The sequence below is a fragment of the Trachypithecus francoisi genome, unplaced genomic scaffold (assembly GCF_009764315.1).
Source record: "Trachypithecus francoisi isolate TF-2019V2 unplaced genomic scaffold, Tfra_2.0 Lachesis_group12, whole genome shotgun sequence".
Lineage (NCBI taxonomy): Eukaryota > Metazoa > Chordata > Mammalia > Primates > Cercopithecidae > Trachypithecus > Trachypithecus francoisi.
The window spans coordinates 85,061,218-85,079,134 of NW_022681457.1; the positions used below are offsets into that span (position 1 = coordinate 85,061,218).

At 48.1% G+C, this 17,917-nt stretch overlaps 1 protein-coding gene and 1 non-coding gene across 7 annotated transcripts; both read left to right on the top strand.

Annotated features, from left to right (window-relative positions):
• Positions 1 to 560: 560 nt before the first annotated feature.
• On the top strand, positions 561 to 17,522 carry PABPC4 (poly(A) binding protein cytoplasmic 4). Of its 6 annotated transcripts, none has more exons than XM_033227012.1 (16): positions 561 to 1,668; positions 4,816 to 5,009; positions 6,072 to 6,187; positions 7,414 to 7,553; positions 7,727 to 7,821; positions 8,474 to 8,611; positions 9,569 to 9,664; positions 12,024 to 12,296; positions 12,642 to 12,729; positions 12,873 to 12,992; positions 13,490 to 13,576; positions 13,671 to 13,798; positions 15,928 to 16,021; positions 16,141 to 16,271; positions 16,557 to 16,616; positions 17,211 to 17,522. In XM_033227012.1, exons 1-16 carry the CDS (start codon positions 1,476 to 1,478, stop codon positions 17,226 to 17,228), a joined length of 1,971 nt encoding a protein of 656 aa, XP_033082903.1. In that variant the 5' UTR covers positions 561 to 1,475; the 3' UTR covers positions 17,229 to 17,522. The 6 variants fall into 6 exon arrangements, with proteins under 6 accessions (XP_033082903.1, XP_033082902.1, XP_033082905.1 ...); XM_033227011.1 differs by having other exon boundaries at positions 16,557 to 16,659; positions 17,211 to 17,521; XM_033227013.1 differs by having other exon boundaries at positions 631 to 1,668; positions 12,873 to 12,944; positions 16,557 to 16,659; positions 17,211 to 17,521.
• Positions 9,910 to 10,044, top strand: LOC117094073. Its single transcript, XR_004441400.1, has one exon. It is a non-coding gene; the product is annotated as a small nucleolar RNA SNORA55 (small nucleolar RNA).
• Positions 17,523 to 17,917: the final 395 nt, after the last annotated feature.

Here is a 17,917-nt window from a genome sequence, read left to right on the forward strand (position 1 = left end):
TTTTTTTTTTTAATTTTTTTTTTAGATGGAGCCTCGCTTTGTTGCCCAGGCTGGAGTGCCGTTGCGCAATCTCGGCTCACTGCAAGCTCCGCCTCCAAGGTTCAAAAGATTCTCCTCCCTCAGTCTCCTGAGTAGCTGGGATTACAGGCGCGTGCCACCACGCCCGGCTCATTTTTTGCATTTTTAGTAGAGACTAGGTTTCACCTTGTTAGCCAGAATGCTCTCGATCTCCTGACCTCATGATCCACCCACCTCGGCCTCACAAAGTGCTGGGATTACAGGCGTGAGCCACTGCGCTCGGCCCCATACCATTTAATTTTAAACCTCATGCGTGTGTGCGGGTTAAATGGCTTCTCCATTCCCGGGTGATGGGTGGCAGGGTGTTAAGATTTATTTGTTATAGAAAGGGGCCCTGGGGGTCTCCTGCAACCGCGAGCTTGGGCGGTCCTCCGCGCGCCAGGGGTCGCTGTGGCGCCGCGCGGCCGCGCAGGGTCGCTCTCGCGTGGCCGCCCCGCCTCGGGCCCCCGGGCCGAGTGGGCGGGCACGACTGCGCCCAGGTCGCGAGGCGCCCTTCGACCAGCAGCGCCCGGGGCGGGCGGGTATAAATGGAGCGGTGGCTCCCTCGGCCGCCTCTCTCCGCCCCGGGTCGCTGCTGCCTGCGTCGCTTTCGGGCTTCGCAGCCTGAGGAAAAAAAGAGAAAAAGATAAAAAAAAATCCGAAAACGCTTCAAAATCCTGAAAAAAAAAAAAGGAAAAGAAAAAGCGAATCCTCCTCGGAGAACCCGCGGGGAAGTCACTTTCGCACGCTTCCGGCCTGCCCCGCGCCCGCCGCCGCCGCCGCCGCGCTTGGCGTCCGTCGGTCTCCGTCCATCGGTCCGGGGGTGAGCCGCCCGCTCGGCCCGCCGCGCCCTCCCCACGCTCGGGCCCCGAGCCCCGCGGTGGCCCCGGCGCACCACGTGTCCGCGCTGCCCTTCGCCGCCCGCCCGGGGCTCGCCGAGTCGGCGCCCACAAAGATTTGGTTTCCCTCTGCCCCGGCGGTTGTAATCTTAAACCGCCGGAGCCCGAGGCCTATATTTATAGAGAAACGCGTGTCCCCGGGGCCGCCGTGGGTAGCGTCCGGTCGCCTCTTAAAAGGATTTTTACCTTTCGGAGGGGGATTCCCCGTTTAATTTTTTGCCTACTTTGGTTTTTTGAAATTTGGAGCTTCGCACCAGGACCGCGGAGAAGTGCAAAGTCGTGGGGAGGGCCGTATTGTGCGGAGAGCCTTTTGTCTGCGGTGCCGCAGCCGTGGGAGCCGGCCCCCGCCTCCCGTTTCCGTCCCGTCTCCGAGCCCGCCGACTCCAGTTCGTCCTCGCCGCCCCGGTGCCACCTGTGAGCCGCGGCGCGGGCCCGGGCTCCGAGGGCGCCCCTTTTGTCCTGCGGCGGGCCCGATAAGAAGTCCTCCTGGCGGGGCTCGGGGTGGTGGGGGGCGGGGAGATGAACGCTGCGGCCAGCAGCTACCCCATGGCCTCCCTGTACGTGGGCGACCTGCACTCGGACGTCACCGAGGCCATGCTGTACGAAAAGTTCAGCCCCGCGGGGCCTGTGCTGTCCATCCGGGTCTGCCGCGATATGATCACCCGCCGCTCCCTGGGCTATGCCTACGTCAACTTCCAGCAGCCGGCCGACGGTGAGTAGAAGCTGTGCCCACACGTGCGTGGGAGCCCGGCGGACCCCGGGAGTCGTCTTCTGGCAGGGCCCTCCTGCCAAGGAGGGCAGCATCACGACAGCATGTTGCCACCGAAGCTTGGAGCAGGGTGCAGAGATTGAGAACGCGGACCTGGCATCAGATGACTCGAGTTTCAATCTTGTTTCTACCACTTGCTAACTGGGTGACCTTGGGCTACTTACTGGTGTTGCTGGTAGTGGGGTTGGAAACCAAGGAAACTGTAAAACAGGATTAGAGTGAAGCCACTGGCATTCCACTGTGTGTGGTCCTTGTCAGTGGGGCTGGGCTGTTACAGACCCTTAGCTTGTGCCCTTCACAGACTGGCCAAAAAGGCGGGACGTTTGAAACACAATTCCCCGCAAAAGTTCTACATTGTAGAGCTCCTGCCCGCTCTGCCACCTTTACTAACCTTGACTACCTGATATTGTGCTGATAAAGGATGGGTCAGGGCAGGCAGGAAGCAGGGGGAAGGTTTCTGGGCGTTAGACTAGCAGAGATTTAGGTTAGTGCCACAGGAGCTGCGTGTGCCAGGCCAGCTCCTTGGTCTGTGTGTTTGCCACTGGAGTGGAGAAGTGCTTTGCGCTGGACAAATGGTAACCAGGCTCTGTGCCGTAGAGAGTGTTGTGGAGGTAGTTTGGGGAAGCGTCACTTGAAAATCTGGTGGCATTTGTCACCTCAGCTGTAACAGTGGTTTGCACTCGTCAGAGCCCTTTTACTTCATCTAATCTGAAGAAAATGGGACTCCTGAGAAGGAAAAGGAATGCAAAAAGTTGGAAACCAAGTTGAGACTCCCAGCACAGTGCTCTGCCACCTCAGATTGTGGCCTTAGCATGGAGAGAGGTATGTTGCAGGCGTGGCAGGAGTGAGGCCAAAGGAAATCTGATCAGAGGCTGCACGTGACTCCAGATTAGAAGGGAACAACTGCAGAGATCATTACTGGGAGAAACAAGCCATTCTATGGCAAAGGATCTCCAGGTCGCTAGTTTTGAGGTCCCCACTTTGTTTTCTGTCTGAGGCCCAGAGTTACTACTTGCCCAGGTTGCAGCTGAGACCAGAGAATTGGACATGTTAAGAGGGACTAGGTATTGCTACCGTCAATCCAGTATGCTCCAAGCTGAGTTCTGTCTATGGCCATAGAAGCGCAAAGAAAATAGCTGAGTGTGGTCTTTTTAGGGGATAATGTACCACATTAGGTGTTGTCTGCCTTCTTGACTTTTGAACAAAAGTCATATCACTTAGAGATAGCAGAAGCCATTGGTCAGTGTGTCTGCCAACACATACTTCTGCAGGACTTCTCTCTGCTATAAATAAGTGCAGCCAGATTTGTCAGACTAAGCCGGCTTGCCTTGTGCAGTGCTGTCTGGAAATAGACGAGGAGCTGTGTTGAAATGGGCTCCTTTACTGCTAATTAATGAAATAGTTTGCGATCCCAGCTATCTATCTCTGATAGCCATCACAAGCAAACTCCTCCTTTCCTGGACTGTTCCTGACTTGGATCTGTCTTGTCATCTCCCCTTTTCCCAACTGCCCCCCATACAGATGAGCCCACCTTCTGAAGGGGATGGGGAAGTTTGTTGGAAATAATGAGTGAAAATAAATTCTCCTGGTTAAAGAAACAGTACCTTGTGGAGCGTCAGAGTTGAGGAATTTTGTCCCCCCCTTAAGTGAGATGTTGCCTTGAGGCAAGGAGCAGATTCCACTGCTCTGACCCTGTCTAAATCCCCTCATGGAGGAGGTTCTGGGTGATGTCACCGATAGGAGATGCGGTCACAGCCTTAAGGAAAAGTGGCCACCAGATCTGGGCATCCTTGTTGTGGTTAGTGATGAGAAGTGTTTTGGCTGGCAGGTGGTGGTATATTTTAGCTTCTGGTTCTTTTTGTTGTTGTTTGTTTTCGCTCTTGTTGCCCAGGCTGGAGTGCAATGGTGCGATCTCAGCTCACTGCAACCTCTGACTCCTGGGTTCAAAAGATTTTCCTGCCTCAGCCTCCTGAGTAGCTGGGATTACAGGCGCCCACCACACACCCAGCCAATTTTGTATTTTTAGTAGAGATGGGGTTTCACCATGTTGGTCAGGCTGATCTCGAACTCCTGACCTTAGGTGATCCACCTGTTTCAGCCTCCCAAAGTGCTGGGATTACAGGAGTGAGCCACGGTGCCCGGCCCAGCTTTTGGTTCTTTAAATTGTCTCTGGTGCACATATGGACTTAGTTGGGAAGCTACAGAAGCTTTCCAAGGCGCTGGATGGGGAAGTTGGTTGGGCACCCAGGGTAGCTGAAGTCCTAGAATTCTACAGAACTTCGATTAAGGCTTCAAAAGGTAGGTGCAGGACCTACCATGTGCGTGCTGTCTGCTTAGGCAGAAGGTATGGTGATTTAATCCTTGTTGTGATAGTACAGAGAACTTTTCCATGTGTGATCAGTTGTATCCATTTTGGTGATTGATGCTTTTTTGTTTAAATAAATTTCTGTTCTCAGAAACTGAAAATAAAAGAAATTGGACTGAATTCTGAATAGAGGGATAGCACCTTTTTTTTTTTTTTCAGATCATTTGCTCATAGGTTTAGTCGCTTGTCTCCGTAGATGGATTGCAGACTAAATGACTTGATAACTTTGATGCAATACCTCACTGAAAAATAAATCAGATAATCTAGTATTAGTTTCCTAATCACTAGCTAGCTGCACAGCTTAGTCACCCTAAACATAAGTTTGTTCATTTTGTAAAATGTATAATTTCAGCTGTCCCACCTGAGTCATGGTGGGTGGTAGTCTGCAAAGTCTCTTCCAAATGGTAAAGCTTAGTCAAATGTGAGGTATTATCGTTGGATCTTGGTGTCATTAAGGCCATTTAGATTATCTTTACTTTTGGCCCCTTTATCCAACAAGGGCACAGACCCAGAAGGGCGTTTAGACTTCTGTCATGAAGTAGAGTCATTACCTGGAACTTATTCTACCCTTACTAACAGTGCAGGCTGGAGGAATCTGATGCCCTTTTATTGCCTTTTATCAAGAGTGATTACCTTGAAAAGTCCTGGAGTAATCTGTTCTTAGGATGTTGGCCTGTGGGAGCTGACGTGTTCTCTCCTTATTGAAATGTGTTTCTCTCTTACAGCTGAGCGGGCTTTGGACACCATGAACTTTGATGTGATTAAGGGAAAGCCAATCCGCATCATGTGGTCTCAGAGGGATCCCTCTTTGAGAAAATCTGGTGTGGGAAATGTCTTCATCAAGAACCTGGACAAATCTATAGATAACAAGGCACTTTATGATACTTTTTCTGCTTTTGGAAACATTCTGTCCTGCAAGGTAAACATTGATTAAATGATTTTAGCAGAATAATTGATTCTCAAAAACAAGATAAATACCAAATGGAAAACTACCTTGGCATCAGGATACAGGAATTTTCAAAATGCTGGACATGGAATTCTAAAAGTTCCCATGGGTAATCTCAGGGCCACACCCAGCGTAACCAGCACACGTTTTCATACCCTTGTTCTTTCCTCAGCCTGAAATATCTTTCCTGTTCTTTAGTTTTGGAAAGCCCCAGGTTTTTCTTTTGGGATGGGGGAAAGGAGAGGACCAGAGAAGTATCTCTAGTCTTCAGGAAACTTAATCACGTTAGAAGCATAAATTCACTCTGTTCCCTCTACGTATCTGTTTTATGCTGAGCACTTTAAAACTTAAACAGTGGTGGTGTAGGTGTTTAACACCATACTGCACTGAAAATCTGTTGTGGCCTTGGAAAATGTTTTGTCTTCTGCAACACTGTGGTTTGCACCCAGAGCTCTTAAAATTTGTTGTTGTTGTTGTGTTTTTAAAGAGACAGGGTCTTGCTCTGTCTGTCACCCAGGGTGGAGTGCAGTGGTGTAGTAATAGCTCATTGTAGCTTCGACCTCCTGGGCACAAGCCATCCTCCCACCTCAGCCTCCCAAGTAGCTGGGACTACAGGCATGTACTGCCACATTCAGTTAATTTTTTTATTTTTTGTAGAGACAGGGTCTCTCCATTGCATAGGCTGGTCTCCAGCTCCTGGCTCCAATGATCCTCCTGCTTTGACCTCCCAAAGCATTGGAATTACAGGCATGAGCCACAGCACCCGATTTTAAGTGTTTTCTTTGTTTTGTTTTGTTTTGTTTTTTATAAAAAGAAAACATTTGGAATAGAAACAGCCTAGTAGTGGCTACCTTTGTAAATGGAACACTTACTAGGTACCTGGTGCTGTGCTAGGTGTGAGAAAAATTGTACTGGTGTACTTGGCCACCTTTGGCCATGGATGGGCTAAAGCCTCTCAGGCACAAGATACCCTGAGGTTCTCATGTCTCAGGAGCTGGCCAGTGGTGCTAAAGTGGTCCACCTTGTCTTTGACAGGTGGTGTGTGATGAGAACGGCTCTAAGGGTTATGCATTTGTCCACTTCGAGACCCAAGAGGCTGCCGACAAGGCCATCGAGAAGATGAATGGCATGCTCCTCAATGACCGCAAAGTGTGAGTGTCCCAGTCCGGAGCAACAACCATCGCATGAGCCAGCCGTGGCCCCACCTCGGTATTAACTGGCACACACAAGGCGGCTACTGGTTCTCGGCCCAAGTGTGGCCTGCTCCTACCTCTCCACTCCAGGGCTGGTGAGTCTCCCTGCCTGAGCCGTGGCAGCCCTTTTGACTCGCCGAGGTGGGCTTCCTGCCCAAGCCATGGCCTGCCTGCCGCCTCTCCCTTAAAGGCATCTGTCTGTGGGTTTTGTGAGCATCAACAACTGGGGCTGGCTGGAATGCAGCTCTAAGCTCACTCTGAGTCGGGGTCTTGGCCAGTGGCAGAGTGGAGAGGGCCCTGGACTGACCAGGAGCTATACACTAGCAGTGTGACCTTGGCTTTCCTGTGACTCAGGTCTGTCCATGGGTCCCTCGCTAGTGGTTGATGCCAAATTGTCCCCGCGGTTCTCCGTTTTCTGACTTATGATTCAGTGACCTAATGCAAGGCTGGCTCCACAGTAATACTTGGTGACAATGAAAAATCCCATCCTTTTGCAGAAAAACTTCGTAACAGACCTGTTGCTTTGGTGTGGTTGTTACTGTAGAATGCAGAGGGGGAACTTAGCAAAGCCATGTGGGGAGAAGAAGGGACAATAAGTCTTGGCTATTACAAGCCAAAATAATTTTTGTCCTTTGTGTCATTCAACATACCAGAGGATGGGTTATGTTTATAATGTCTGTGTGTCCAGTGGTTGATTGATGTACAGATATCACTAAAAAGAAATATAAAAATGTCAGTGTATGGATACATTTTCTTCTAAGTATAAGAGTACCAAAATAAATTTAAAAAGGAAAGGGTGCCCCTTCGCTCCGACAATCTCATACCTAGGATTAACCACTGTTAACAGTTTGGTTTGTATCCTTCCAGACCTTTTCTATGCATTTACATAGTTGCACAGAAATGAACGTTTTAAAAACATGGCCATCAGGTTTCTTCATGAAGGCAGTGTGATGTGGTAGGAGTAGCCCTGGTCTAAGCCAGGAGCCCTGGGGCTGGCCCTTACAGGATAGTCCTGCCTTTTTCTCTTTCTGCTGGGGACTTGGGTATCTCTGAGCCTCCTCGGTGGTGGATGGGGATCTCATGTTTTAACTTCTCCTGCCAGCCTTTAACTTGTATTCCTTTGGGTCCCTGGACATCATGTTTTATTCCTCTGGGTGATTACTTTTTTCATGGTTTCTTTTTAGATTTGTGGGCAGATTCAAGTCTCGCAAAGAGCGGGAAGCTGAGCTGGGAGCCAAAGCCAAGGAATTCACCAATGTTTATATAAAAAACTTTGGGGAAGAGGTGGATGATGAGAGTCTGAAAGAGCTATTCAGTCAGTTTGGTAAGTTGAAGGTCCTTGTCCCCTTTCACAGTCCACCAGACCCATCTCTTCTTTCTTAAGAGATGAGGGCGCTGCTCCAGAGATTTGCTTCAAGTGAATTTCCAGAGGGAAGCCTTCTCTCCTTGAGCTGTGCTCGAAATGGTGTTACTAATAGTTATGTCCTTTGGTAATAGGTAAGACCCTAAGTGTCAAGGTGATGAGAGATCCCAGTGGGAAATCCAAAGGCTTTGGCTTTGTGAGTTACGAAAAACACGAGGATGCCAATAAGGTGAGTGTACCACAAAGGTTGGGAAAAACTTGTGGGAGGTGGCCCCAGAGTATGGGCAGAGTTTTGCTAGCACCTAGCTAGAGCTGGGATGGTCTGAGTATCTAGTAGTAGATATACCATTGCTATACTCTGGGATCATCTTCCTGGGTTCCACATGTTAACATCATGTAGGTGTTCACAAAGCACTTGGCACATACCTGTCACCTCAGCTGTCAGTTGTTGAAAGAATAGGACAGATGTTTGTTCCCCTGCAAAGGTGAGAGAACTAAAGCCCAGTGAGTGCTGATTTCATAACAGCACAGCAGCTACTTGTGGGCAAAGCATTGTGCCAGACCCTCAACATTTATCACTTAAATACTCACAAAAGCACCTGCAGAATTTACTGGCAGCCAGAAGATTATATCGCCCTGGGCTCATGTCAGCACACTTGTGTTTATACACCTGTGCTATTTCTATATTATTTGGATCAATAACCTATTTAAATATTAACCTCATTTTACAGAGGAGGAAGTTTGGATTTGTGTGACAGACTTCAGAGGTGGAATGAATTTAGATTTAGTCCTATAGTAGAAAGAATACTTGTTGGGACTTAGACCTCCGGCATAAGACCCCATCACTGCAACTTTATTTTAAAGACATTTTTCCTCTCTAGGCTGTGGAAGAGATGAATGGAAAAGAAATAAGTGGTAAAATCATATTTGTAGGCCGTGCACAAAAGAAAGTAGAACGGCAGGCAGAGTTAAAACGGAAATTTGAGCAGCTGAAACAGGAGAGAATTAGTCGATATCAGGTAAGGTGGTCTTGGCCCAGCCTAGCAATGGGATTTGCTGTGAAATATTTGCAGAACACCCTTATGTTTAGCAGGCTTTCTTTTTGGGGACTTGGAGTCTGTTCTTCCCATTTCCCCCAAGAAGATCAGGTTTAAAAGGATATATACCTACTACATGTGTGACAGTGATTATTTTAGAACCAGAAACAAGAGAAATGAGTTTATTCATCAAGAAGCTCTCTATCCTGGAAGCCTCAGCCTGTTGCTAGCCATGTAGATTCCTTTTACTTAAATGAGCCTCCTTTGTTTGGCATGGCTTCAAGAAGATCCCTGCTGGGTGGGGTGAGTGGTCACCAGAGCAGCTGTGGGGAGAGGTGACAAAAGGTGACTGCACTGATGATCCTTGTCAGTTTCAGGGCAGTAGTTTCACAACTTTGAGCTTGCATCAGAATCACCAGCAGAGCTTGTTAAAACAGATAGCTGGGCTCCAGCCCCAGAGTTTTTCTGATTCACTGGGTTTGGGGTCTGGCCTGAAAATTTCTTTTTTCTTTTTTTTCCTTCTCTTGAGATGGAGTCTCGCTCTGTTGCCCAGGCTTGGAGTGCAGTGGCGTGATCTCTGCTCCCTGCAAGCTCCGCCTCCCAAGTTCACTCCATTCTCCTGCCTTAGCCTCCTGAGTAGCTGGGACTACAGGCGCCCACCACCACATCTGGCTAATTTTTGTATTTTTAGTAGAGAACAGGGTTTCACCCTTTTAGCAAGGATGGTCTTGATCTCCTGACTCCGTGACTGACCCACCTCAGCCTCCCCAAAGTGCTGAGATTATAGGCATGAGCCACTGTGCCCAGCCGAGAATTTCATTTCTAACAAGTTCCCAAAGATGCTGGTGCTCCTGGTCTGGGAGCTACTCTTTGGGAACCACTTTCTTAGGGAATATTTATGGTATAGAAATGCAATTAACAGTGATCTTTTTCCTTCAGGGGGTGAATCTCTACATTAAGAACTTGGATGACACTATTGATGATGAGAAATTAAGGAAAGAATTTTCTCCTTTTGGATCAATTACCAGTGCTAAGGTATTATAATACTGAGATTTGGAGATTGAAAGCAGTACTATTCCATTATAGGTTTACTGGCATTTTTTCCATTGAAGGAATAGCATTTAAATTATGTTCATTTCTGAAAGTAGCTACTATGTTTTTCCAGCAAAACTTCTGGATGCATTTTGGAGAATGGCGTTTCATTAGGTTAACATTACGCTGTTTCCCAAGCATTGGAGTCTGGAGAGGAATTTGGCCCAGCCCCTCCCAGCCAACCCAGAGCACCTGAATCTTTCCCATTCCTTGCTGCCTCGTGCCGGTGTGGGGACAGATGGTGCTACAGAATGAGCAGAGGAAATCCAGACAGGTTGCTTTCCATTTGTCTTGGGACCTGTCTCTACAGCTCTGCCACATTTTCTCCTCGAGAATGAAGGTATTTTGAAGATTTTGGAAGTGGGCTTGGGAACTTCTACCCTGGTCTTAGAGAGGAAAGGGGAGCAGAAGGTTTTTCCATGTTTCGTAGTGTGCATTATTTGCTTGATTTTCTTTGATAATCATGTCAACTAAGTTAGCAGGATAAGTAGGAACTTCATTTTAAAGATAAGGAATTTTAGTCCTTGAACAAGAGATTGCTGATTACATGGGGATGGTGTACTGCTTGTCCTTAGCACTTTGGGAGCAGGATGGAAACTGGTGGCATCTGAACATTTTGGGTTATGGCCTGATGCAGACTCTGGTCTTGCTAAAAAGAGGTGTACCAGATGCCACAAAATCCTTTAGTTGATGAGAAGGGAAGCCATGTGGGCTGTTGTAAAGGCATAGTGGCCCTGTCCTGGCTCTTAGTGGAATTTGCTCCCAACCTGGGAATGTGGAAAGCAATGTTACTAGTTGTAGTAGGGAGTTGGCCAGAGGCCAATTGTGGGTTTGCCCAGTTCTTACCCTTTCCTTTTTGCTATGACCCTCTTGACTGGACCCCATCAGTATAAAGAATGATCTTCTCTCCTTGCTTATCTGCCTAGTAGTCAAGTTGCAATTTGTTAAGAGAGCAAAAGAGCCATACCTTGAATTGTCACCATTTTCAAGATGATGGTGTGGCATTTTTTTTTTCACATACCTACTGGCCTACCTAATTGGTAGAGAGTTACGGAGTGATGCACATCTTTACTTCCCTGTTCTCCACTTCAGGAGGCTCTCTGGGCCTTTAACTAAGACATAAAACAATGATAGTCACACCAGAGAAGACTGTGAATAACCTTTTCAAATAAGGAAAAATGCAATTTGTGAATGATGAACTTAATGTGGAAAAAGACTGCCTGAACCAGTAGACCTGTGGTTTTGCAGCTGTTTGGCGTATTTCATGGAAATTGAGCCTCAGGAGGGCAAGTAAGACTAGGATCTAGGCACCTATCTCTAAGCTGGCCATCTCGTTGAATTAATGGTGGTAGTCATTGATTACCTGAACATTTTGTGACTCCTGTTCACATGTGGTATTCCTAAAGTGTTATCCTGATGTTGCTAAGAACTTGTTAGAGTTTTGTCCACCGAGGTCTTGGAGCAGATGAGATTGGAAAATAAATTGCTCAACACTACCCTCAAGATGTTTTGTGGTTACCCAGGGGTAGCTATCCACCAGGTATCAGGAAACATCTTTGAGTTCCTGGTTTTACCATTAGCCATATCATAGTGTTTCGGAACTTTAGCATCACCTGGGGACTTAAAGAAAATGCCTAGATACCTTAGAGGTTGTGACTTAGTTGGTCTGGGGTAAATCCTATGCTAGTTTTGAATCCCTGACCTAGACTCAGTGGCTGCAGCATAACCCAGGCTTTCTGGTTCTTCTGAATAGTTCCCTTCCCACCCAGGGACATCTTTTTTTTCTTATTTGTGGGTTTGTTTTGTTTTTTTTGTTTGTTTGTTTGTTTGGTTGGGTTTTTTGTTTTGTTTTTGAGATGGAGTCTCGCTCTGTCGCCCAGGCTGTAGTGCAGTGGCGCGATCTCGGCTCACTGCAACCTCTGCCTCCCGGGTTCAAGCAGTTCTCCTGCCTCAGCCTCCTGAGTAGCTGGGATTACAGGTGTGTGCCACCATGCCTGGCTAATTTTTGTATTTTCAGTAGAGACGGGGTTTCACCATGTTGTTCAGGCTGGTCTTGAACTCCTGACTTCGTGATCCACCCACCCTGGCCTCCCAAAGTGCTGGGATTACAGGCATGAGCCACTGCACCTGGACCTTTTCTTTTTTGAGATGAGGTCTCACTACATTGCTCAAGCTGGTCTCAACCTCCTGAGCTCAAGCAGCCCTCCCACCTCAGCCTTCCAAAGTGCTGGGATTACAGGTACGAGCCACCACACCCAGCCAGGGACACCTTATTTTTTAAGTAGCTGGTCTCATTTTGTAGGTAATGCTGGAGGATGGAAGAAGCAAAGGGTTTGGCTTCGTCTGCTTCTCATCTCCCGAAGAGGCAACCAAAGCAGTCACTGAGATGAATGGACGCATTGTGGGCTCCAAGCCACTATATGTTGCCCTGGCCCAGAGGAAGGAAGAGAGAAAGGCTCATCTGACCAACCAGTATATGCAACGAGTGGCTGGAATGAGAGCACTTCCTGCCAATGCCATCTTAAATCAGTTCCAGCCTGCGGCGGGTGGCTACTTCGTGCCAGCAGTCCCACAGGTGGGTGTGCTGTTTGGTCACAGCTCTTGGGAACCTGCCTGCTGGCAGTATTCTGCAGTGGTTGGGGAGAGGGATCTTTCGTTATTAGAGTTCTAGAATGTCAGAATATGGAACCTTCAAGTAAAAATGAAGGACTTACCCATGGTTTCACACACACACACACACCCCCACAGTGGCAGTGGTAGAGTAAAACAGTCCCCATTAGCTGACCCCTCAGCTTTTGAATAGAAAGAACATTTAAATAATTAGCTTAGGTCCTCGTTAGTGAGATGAGATGAGATGAGGTACTTCTCTAGGGTGGGTTCAGTCCTTAAGAGGGTGTTTGGGTATTCTTCTGTCTTACAGGCTCAGGGAAGGCCTCCATATTATACACCTAACCAGTTAGCGCAGATGAGGCCTAATCCACGCTGGCAGCAAGGTGGGAGACCTCAAGGTAGGTGGTGGGGAACAGTGATTTGACGGCCTAGGATACACCTATCCTGGTCTCCCCTGCCTTTTCTGCTTCCCGTTTTGAGGCATAGCCTAGGTTCTGGTCCATATCACTTCTCAGTGATGTGCAATTTTTCTCTTCACCAGGCTTCCAAGGAATGCCAAGTGCTATACGCCAGTCTGGGCCTCGTCCAACTCTTCGCCATCTGGCTCCAACTGGTAATGCTCCGGCCTCTCGTGGCCTCCCTACTACCACTCAGAGAGTCGGTGAGCAAACTGGCCTTTAGAAGTGTGGCCCGGGGAGGAGGGAGTCAGGATGACTAGGCTCTGCCCTGGGTTGGTCAGATTGTTGGGCTCAAATTTATTGAGTCCTGGTTCTGTAATCTTAGCTGTGTGCTTAGGTGGCCACTTCAGGAGTCGAGAAATATGAGTTCTAGGTGTGTCAGTTGCTTTTCACATTCTTTGCTCATCGGTGACTCGTGTGAAAAAGTTAGTTGTAGAAGTTTGCTAGCTGGATGACTACAGAGGCAGCCTGTTCTTTTGGGTGGGGTGAGGAATACGAGGAAACAGCTCGTACAGAATATGTCCTGTATTCCAAGATGGTGGAAAGAGTTGTATGTTATTCTTTGGCTCATCCTCGAAAGTAGTAGTGGCCCCCTGTGCAATGTGTTGCGTAAACGTGCTTTGAAATTTCTCCTTCCGTGGGACGTGGCCAGTTGGACATCTGCTGCCAACACTGATGTGCATTTGCTGGTCTGTTGTAGGGTCTGAGTGCCCGGACCGCTTGGCTATGGACTTTGGTGGGGCTGGTGCCGCCCAGCAAGGGCTGACTGACAGCTGCCAGTCTGGAGGTGGTATTGGATGCACACAGAAGGGGGAAAGATGGGATTTGACGGGTCTTTGCCCAGACTGATGGGCTTTAATTGTATTTGTTCTTTCCCTAAGGCGTTCCCACAGCTGTGCAGAACTTAGCGCCACGCGCTGCTGTTGCCGCTGCTGCTCCCCGGGCTGTTGCCCCCTACAAATACGCCTCCAGTGTCCGCAGCCCTCATCCTGCCATACAGCCTCTGCAGGTGAGGTCCACCAGACAGAATGCTTAAAAGGATTTCCCCCATTTCCACTTGATGTAAAAGAAGCTTTGCTTTGATTCCTTCAACAGGTATTAAATGCCTGCTCTGTGTTATGACGCTATGTTCTGATTCACTGTCCCTGCCCTTTAGGGGCTCACTAGTGGGAGAGAAGGGGCTTAAAAGTGCTCTACCTGATGCCAGTTCACTCAGAAATGCCTCACAGGGGGCAGCCAGTGCTTCCTGCTCTCTTTGTATGGAATAATGTGCTCACTCAGCTCTTTGAGCCTCCAGGTCACTTCCACATCCAGTGACCTATTGGATCCTTGGCTGCTCTGCACAGATGATTGGTACATTAAGGCAGGAAATAACTTCAACTTACAGATCGGATGTTCAGCTTCAAAGATGTAAAGTGTGTGTAGGAGGGGAAGGGGTTGAACCTAGAGCTTAGATTTTCTAAACTGTAACTTGCAGTCTCTAGATCTGTGCTCTAGATGCAACTAGTTTATTTCAGAGCTTAATAGCAATTTGCCATGGAGGTGTCACCCTAAGCCTTCAGTTCCATAAGCTGCTTAGTAGATTACTCTTTTTTTTTTTTTTTTTTTTTGAGAAGGAGTCTCGCTCTGTTGCCCAGGCTGGAGTGCAGTGGCCGTATCTCAGCTCACTGCAAGCTCCGCCTCCCGGGTTTATGCCATTCTTCTGCCTCAGCCTCCCAAGTAGCTGGGACCACAGGCGCCCGCCACCTCGCCTGACTAGTTTTTTGTATTTTTCAGTAGAGACGGGGTTTCACCGTGTTAGCCAGGATGGTCTCGATCTCCTGACCTCGTGATCTACCCGTCTCGGCCTCCCAAAGTGCTGGGATTACAGGCTTGAGCCACCGCGCCCGGCCAGTAGATTACTCTTTAACTGTGCTATCTCATACTCCCTGAGTTGGGGATTTCTTAGAACTTGATGCTATGTAAAATACCTTTTCTCTGCAAGGCTTTGACTAGCATTGACATTGCATGTTGACAGTTTTTAGCATTTGATACAAGAACATTTGGTACAGTTACGGTGATGTGGAATGTAATTATAAATGTGTTGATATTTACACCCTTTGATCCAGTCTGCACTGAGATTTACCCTAAAGGAAAACAGTAATTTTCAGGAAAAGCTTATATACAAGTGTTCATTTTACCCTTATTTATGACAAGGCTTTTCATTCTTGAGTAACTGTGGGTGCATTAAGGAAATGTCAGAAAATACTTGCCTCGCGCTATAGGTTTGTTTTATTATTTACCTTTCACTTCGCTTTCTGATAGCATTCCTTTTTTTTTTGTTTGAGACGGAGTCTCGCTCTGTCACCCAAGTTGGAGTGCACTGGCCAGATCTCAGCTCACTGCAAGCTCCGCCTCCCGGGTTCATGCCATTCTCCTGCCTCAGCCTCCCGAGTAGCTGGGACTACAGGCGCCCGCCACCTCACGCGGCTAGTTTTTTGTATTTTTTAGTAGAGACGGGGTTTCACCATGTTAGCCAGGATGGTCTCCGTCTCCTGACCTTGTGATCCGCCCGCCTCGGCCTCCCAAAGTGCTGGGATTACAGGCTTGAGCCACCGCGCCCGCCTTTTTTTTTTTTTTTTTTTTTTTTGAGATGGAGTCTCGCTCTATTGCCCGGGCTGGAGTGCAGTGGCTGGATCTCAGCTCACTACAAGCTCCGCCTCCCGGGTTTACGCCATTCTCCTGCCTGAGCCTCCCGAGTAGCTGGGACTACAGGCACCCACCACCGCACCCGGCTAGTTTTTTGTATTTTTTTAGTAGAGATGGGGTTTCACCGTGTTAGCCAGGATGGTCTCGATCTCCTGACCTCGTGATCCGCCCGTCTCGGCCTCCCAAAGTGCTGGGATTACAGGCTTGAGCCACCGCGCCCGGCCCAGCATTCCATTTTCATTGTAATTGGTTGTGTTTATGTCCATACCACTCTGTTCCTCACAATATCCCTCAATCCTTCAAGGACTGAAATTAGTTCCTTTAGAGCAAGGACAGCCACCTCCTCTCCTCTTTCACATAGTCAGATGTTCAGATACTGAACAGGTGCTCAACCACCATCAAGTGTTGTCCTTTCCTTGGTGCTAACCCACTGCCTCTCCTGGTTCCCAGGCACCCCAGCCTGCGGTCCATGTGCAGGGGCAGGAGCCACTGACTGCCTCCATGCTGGCTGCAGCACCCCCCCAGGAACAGAAGCAGATGCTGGGTGAGTGACCCACTTCCTTGCAGAAGAAGAGGGGCCCAGAGCCTGGTGCCAACTAGGACGCCAGTGTCCATTGTTTACTGGGATTTGATTTGGTTTTTTATTAACTACCCTCCCCATAGGAGAACGCTTGTTCCCACTCATCCAAACAATGCATTCAAACTTGGCTGGGAAGATCACGGGAATGCTGCTGGAGATCGACAACTCTGAGCTGCTGCACATGTTAGAGTCCCCCGAGTCTCTCCGCTCCAAGGTGAGCTGGGTCGCAGACACTGCAGCTTCAGCTCTCAGCTTGGGAAGATTGGGGGCAAACTTGGACACCCAGGTGCAGCAGAGAGTGGGGTCTGCTGCCCCCAGGACCCTTCTCGTCATGCCTTGACTGTGACTGGAGGCTGCTGTAGGTATTTGGGAAAGTAGTTAGCACCAGAAGCCTAGGGATCATCTGTACGGTTAGCTTTGGTCTACCACTAGGTCTGGGCACTAGGGAGGGGTGGAGTAGCTCTCCTAGATTCACTGACCACCTGAAGATTTCTTGCAGGTAGATGAAGCTGTAGCAGTTCTACAGGCTCATCATGCCAAGAAAGAAGCTGCCCAGAAGGTGGGCGCTGTTGCTGCTGCTACCTCTTAGACAAGGAAAAACCGTATGTGTGGCTCTTTTCATTTTTGTTCCTATGAGCATTGTCTTCGTGGTTTGACCTGAGGTTGTATATATGCTCACTGCTTAGCTCTGGGAATACAATAAGTAGTTAGTTACATGGAGCATGTTGCAGGTGACTTCTTATAAGGACTATGGACTTTGTCTGCAGGGGCTTGAGTGAATAAAGGTTAACTAATACTGGTTGATGGTGGTAGGTGTCTCCAGATAGGGAAAGAAGAGAGTAAAATGAGCTAAGGAAAAAGCATGTGGTAAGAACCAGAGCTGGTGAGCTGGTGTGTTGGGAGGGTTGACTTGGCATAGTCATGACCCTCTTGTCAGGGGCCTCAGGAGCCTTGTCGTCTAGTGGTAAAGACCAGAGATGCTGCTAAACATCATACAGTACACAGGAGGACAGAACCAACAGAATGCCCAAAGTGTCAATAGTGCTGAGGTTGAGAAATTTCTCTTCTAGAATACCTTCCTTTATCCATTAGATGTTAATGAATCTAAATTATTTGATTATGCATTTATTTGTGTTGGTGCTTTTCTTTACAGGATTCAAAAGCCAAATAACCCCTTACGGAATTCAGCTCAAGGTTTGAAGACTTCTAGCTTGTCCTATGGACCTCAACACCAACGATTACAAATTGCAAATTTAATAGGTCATTTTGTATCAAAAGGTCAATTATGAAGCGCCTAGAATTTTTCAATTATACAAATACGTTCTCTGGGTTCTGCTGTGGCCCAGACAGTGTTAACTTTTTTTTTTTTTTCTATTGTGGGTTTTGATTTTTTCCCCCAGAAACTGGTTTTATTTGATGTACCCAAGTCTTACGTTTCTCAATAAAGAAAAAAACTCCATAAAACTGCCTCTGTCTCTGACCACAGTTTTACTCTATGAATTCCAGTTTTCACTGGAAGTAACTTTAGGATGTGAATTGGTTCCAATGATAGTTTATTCTTTCTTGACTTGAAGCTGACAAAGGTTAGCAAGATATACAGAACTGTTAAATGTGATCCTGTCCCAGAGCATTCTGTTATGATTGTTGTATTAGTCCCACGTAACTTACAGGGAACCAGAGATCATATGTGGTCAGAGCAGACCGTGGGTCGGCCCCAGGAAAATTTGGGGCAGAGTGGGGTTGGTGAGATCTGCAGATACCAGCTGGTTAGTTGAGCCCCGTCTTTCCATTCCTGAACTCTGTTGGGTGGGGTTTGTCCTGTCCCCTCTTATCTCCTGCAGTCAGTTTGTGCTGCATTTG

What these genes read in the sequence shown, in the direction of transcription:
- PABPC4 (XM_033227011.1), top strand. Translation starts at nt 1,476, where the DNA reads ATGAACGCTGCGGCCAGCAGCTACCCCATGGCCTCCCTGTACGTGGGC. An exon ending in CTCCTCAATGACCGCAAAGT is followed by an intron (nt 6,188 to 7,413) that starts GTGAGTGTCCCA and finishes GTTTCTTTTTAG; the next exon opens with ATTTGTGGGCAGATTCAAGT. An exon ending in TACTACCACTCAGAGAGTCG is followed by an intron (nt 12,993 to 13,489) that starts GTGAGCAAACTG and finishes GGTCTGTTGTAG; the next exon opens with GGTCTGAGTGCCCGGACCGC.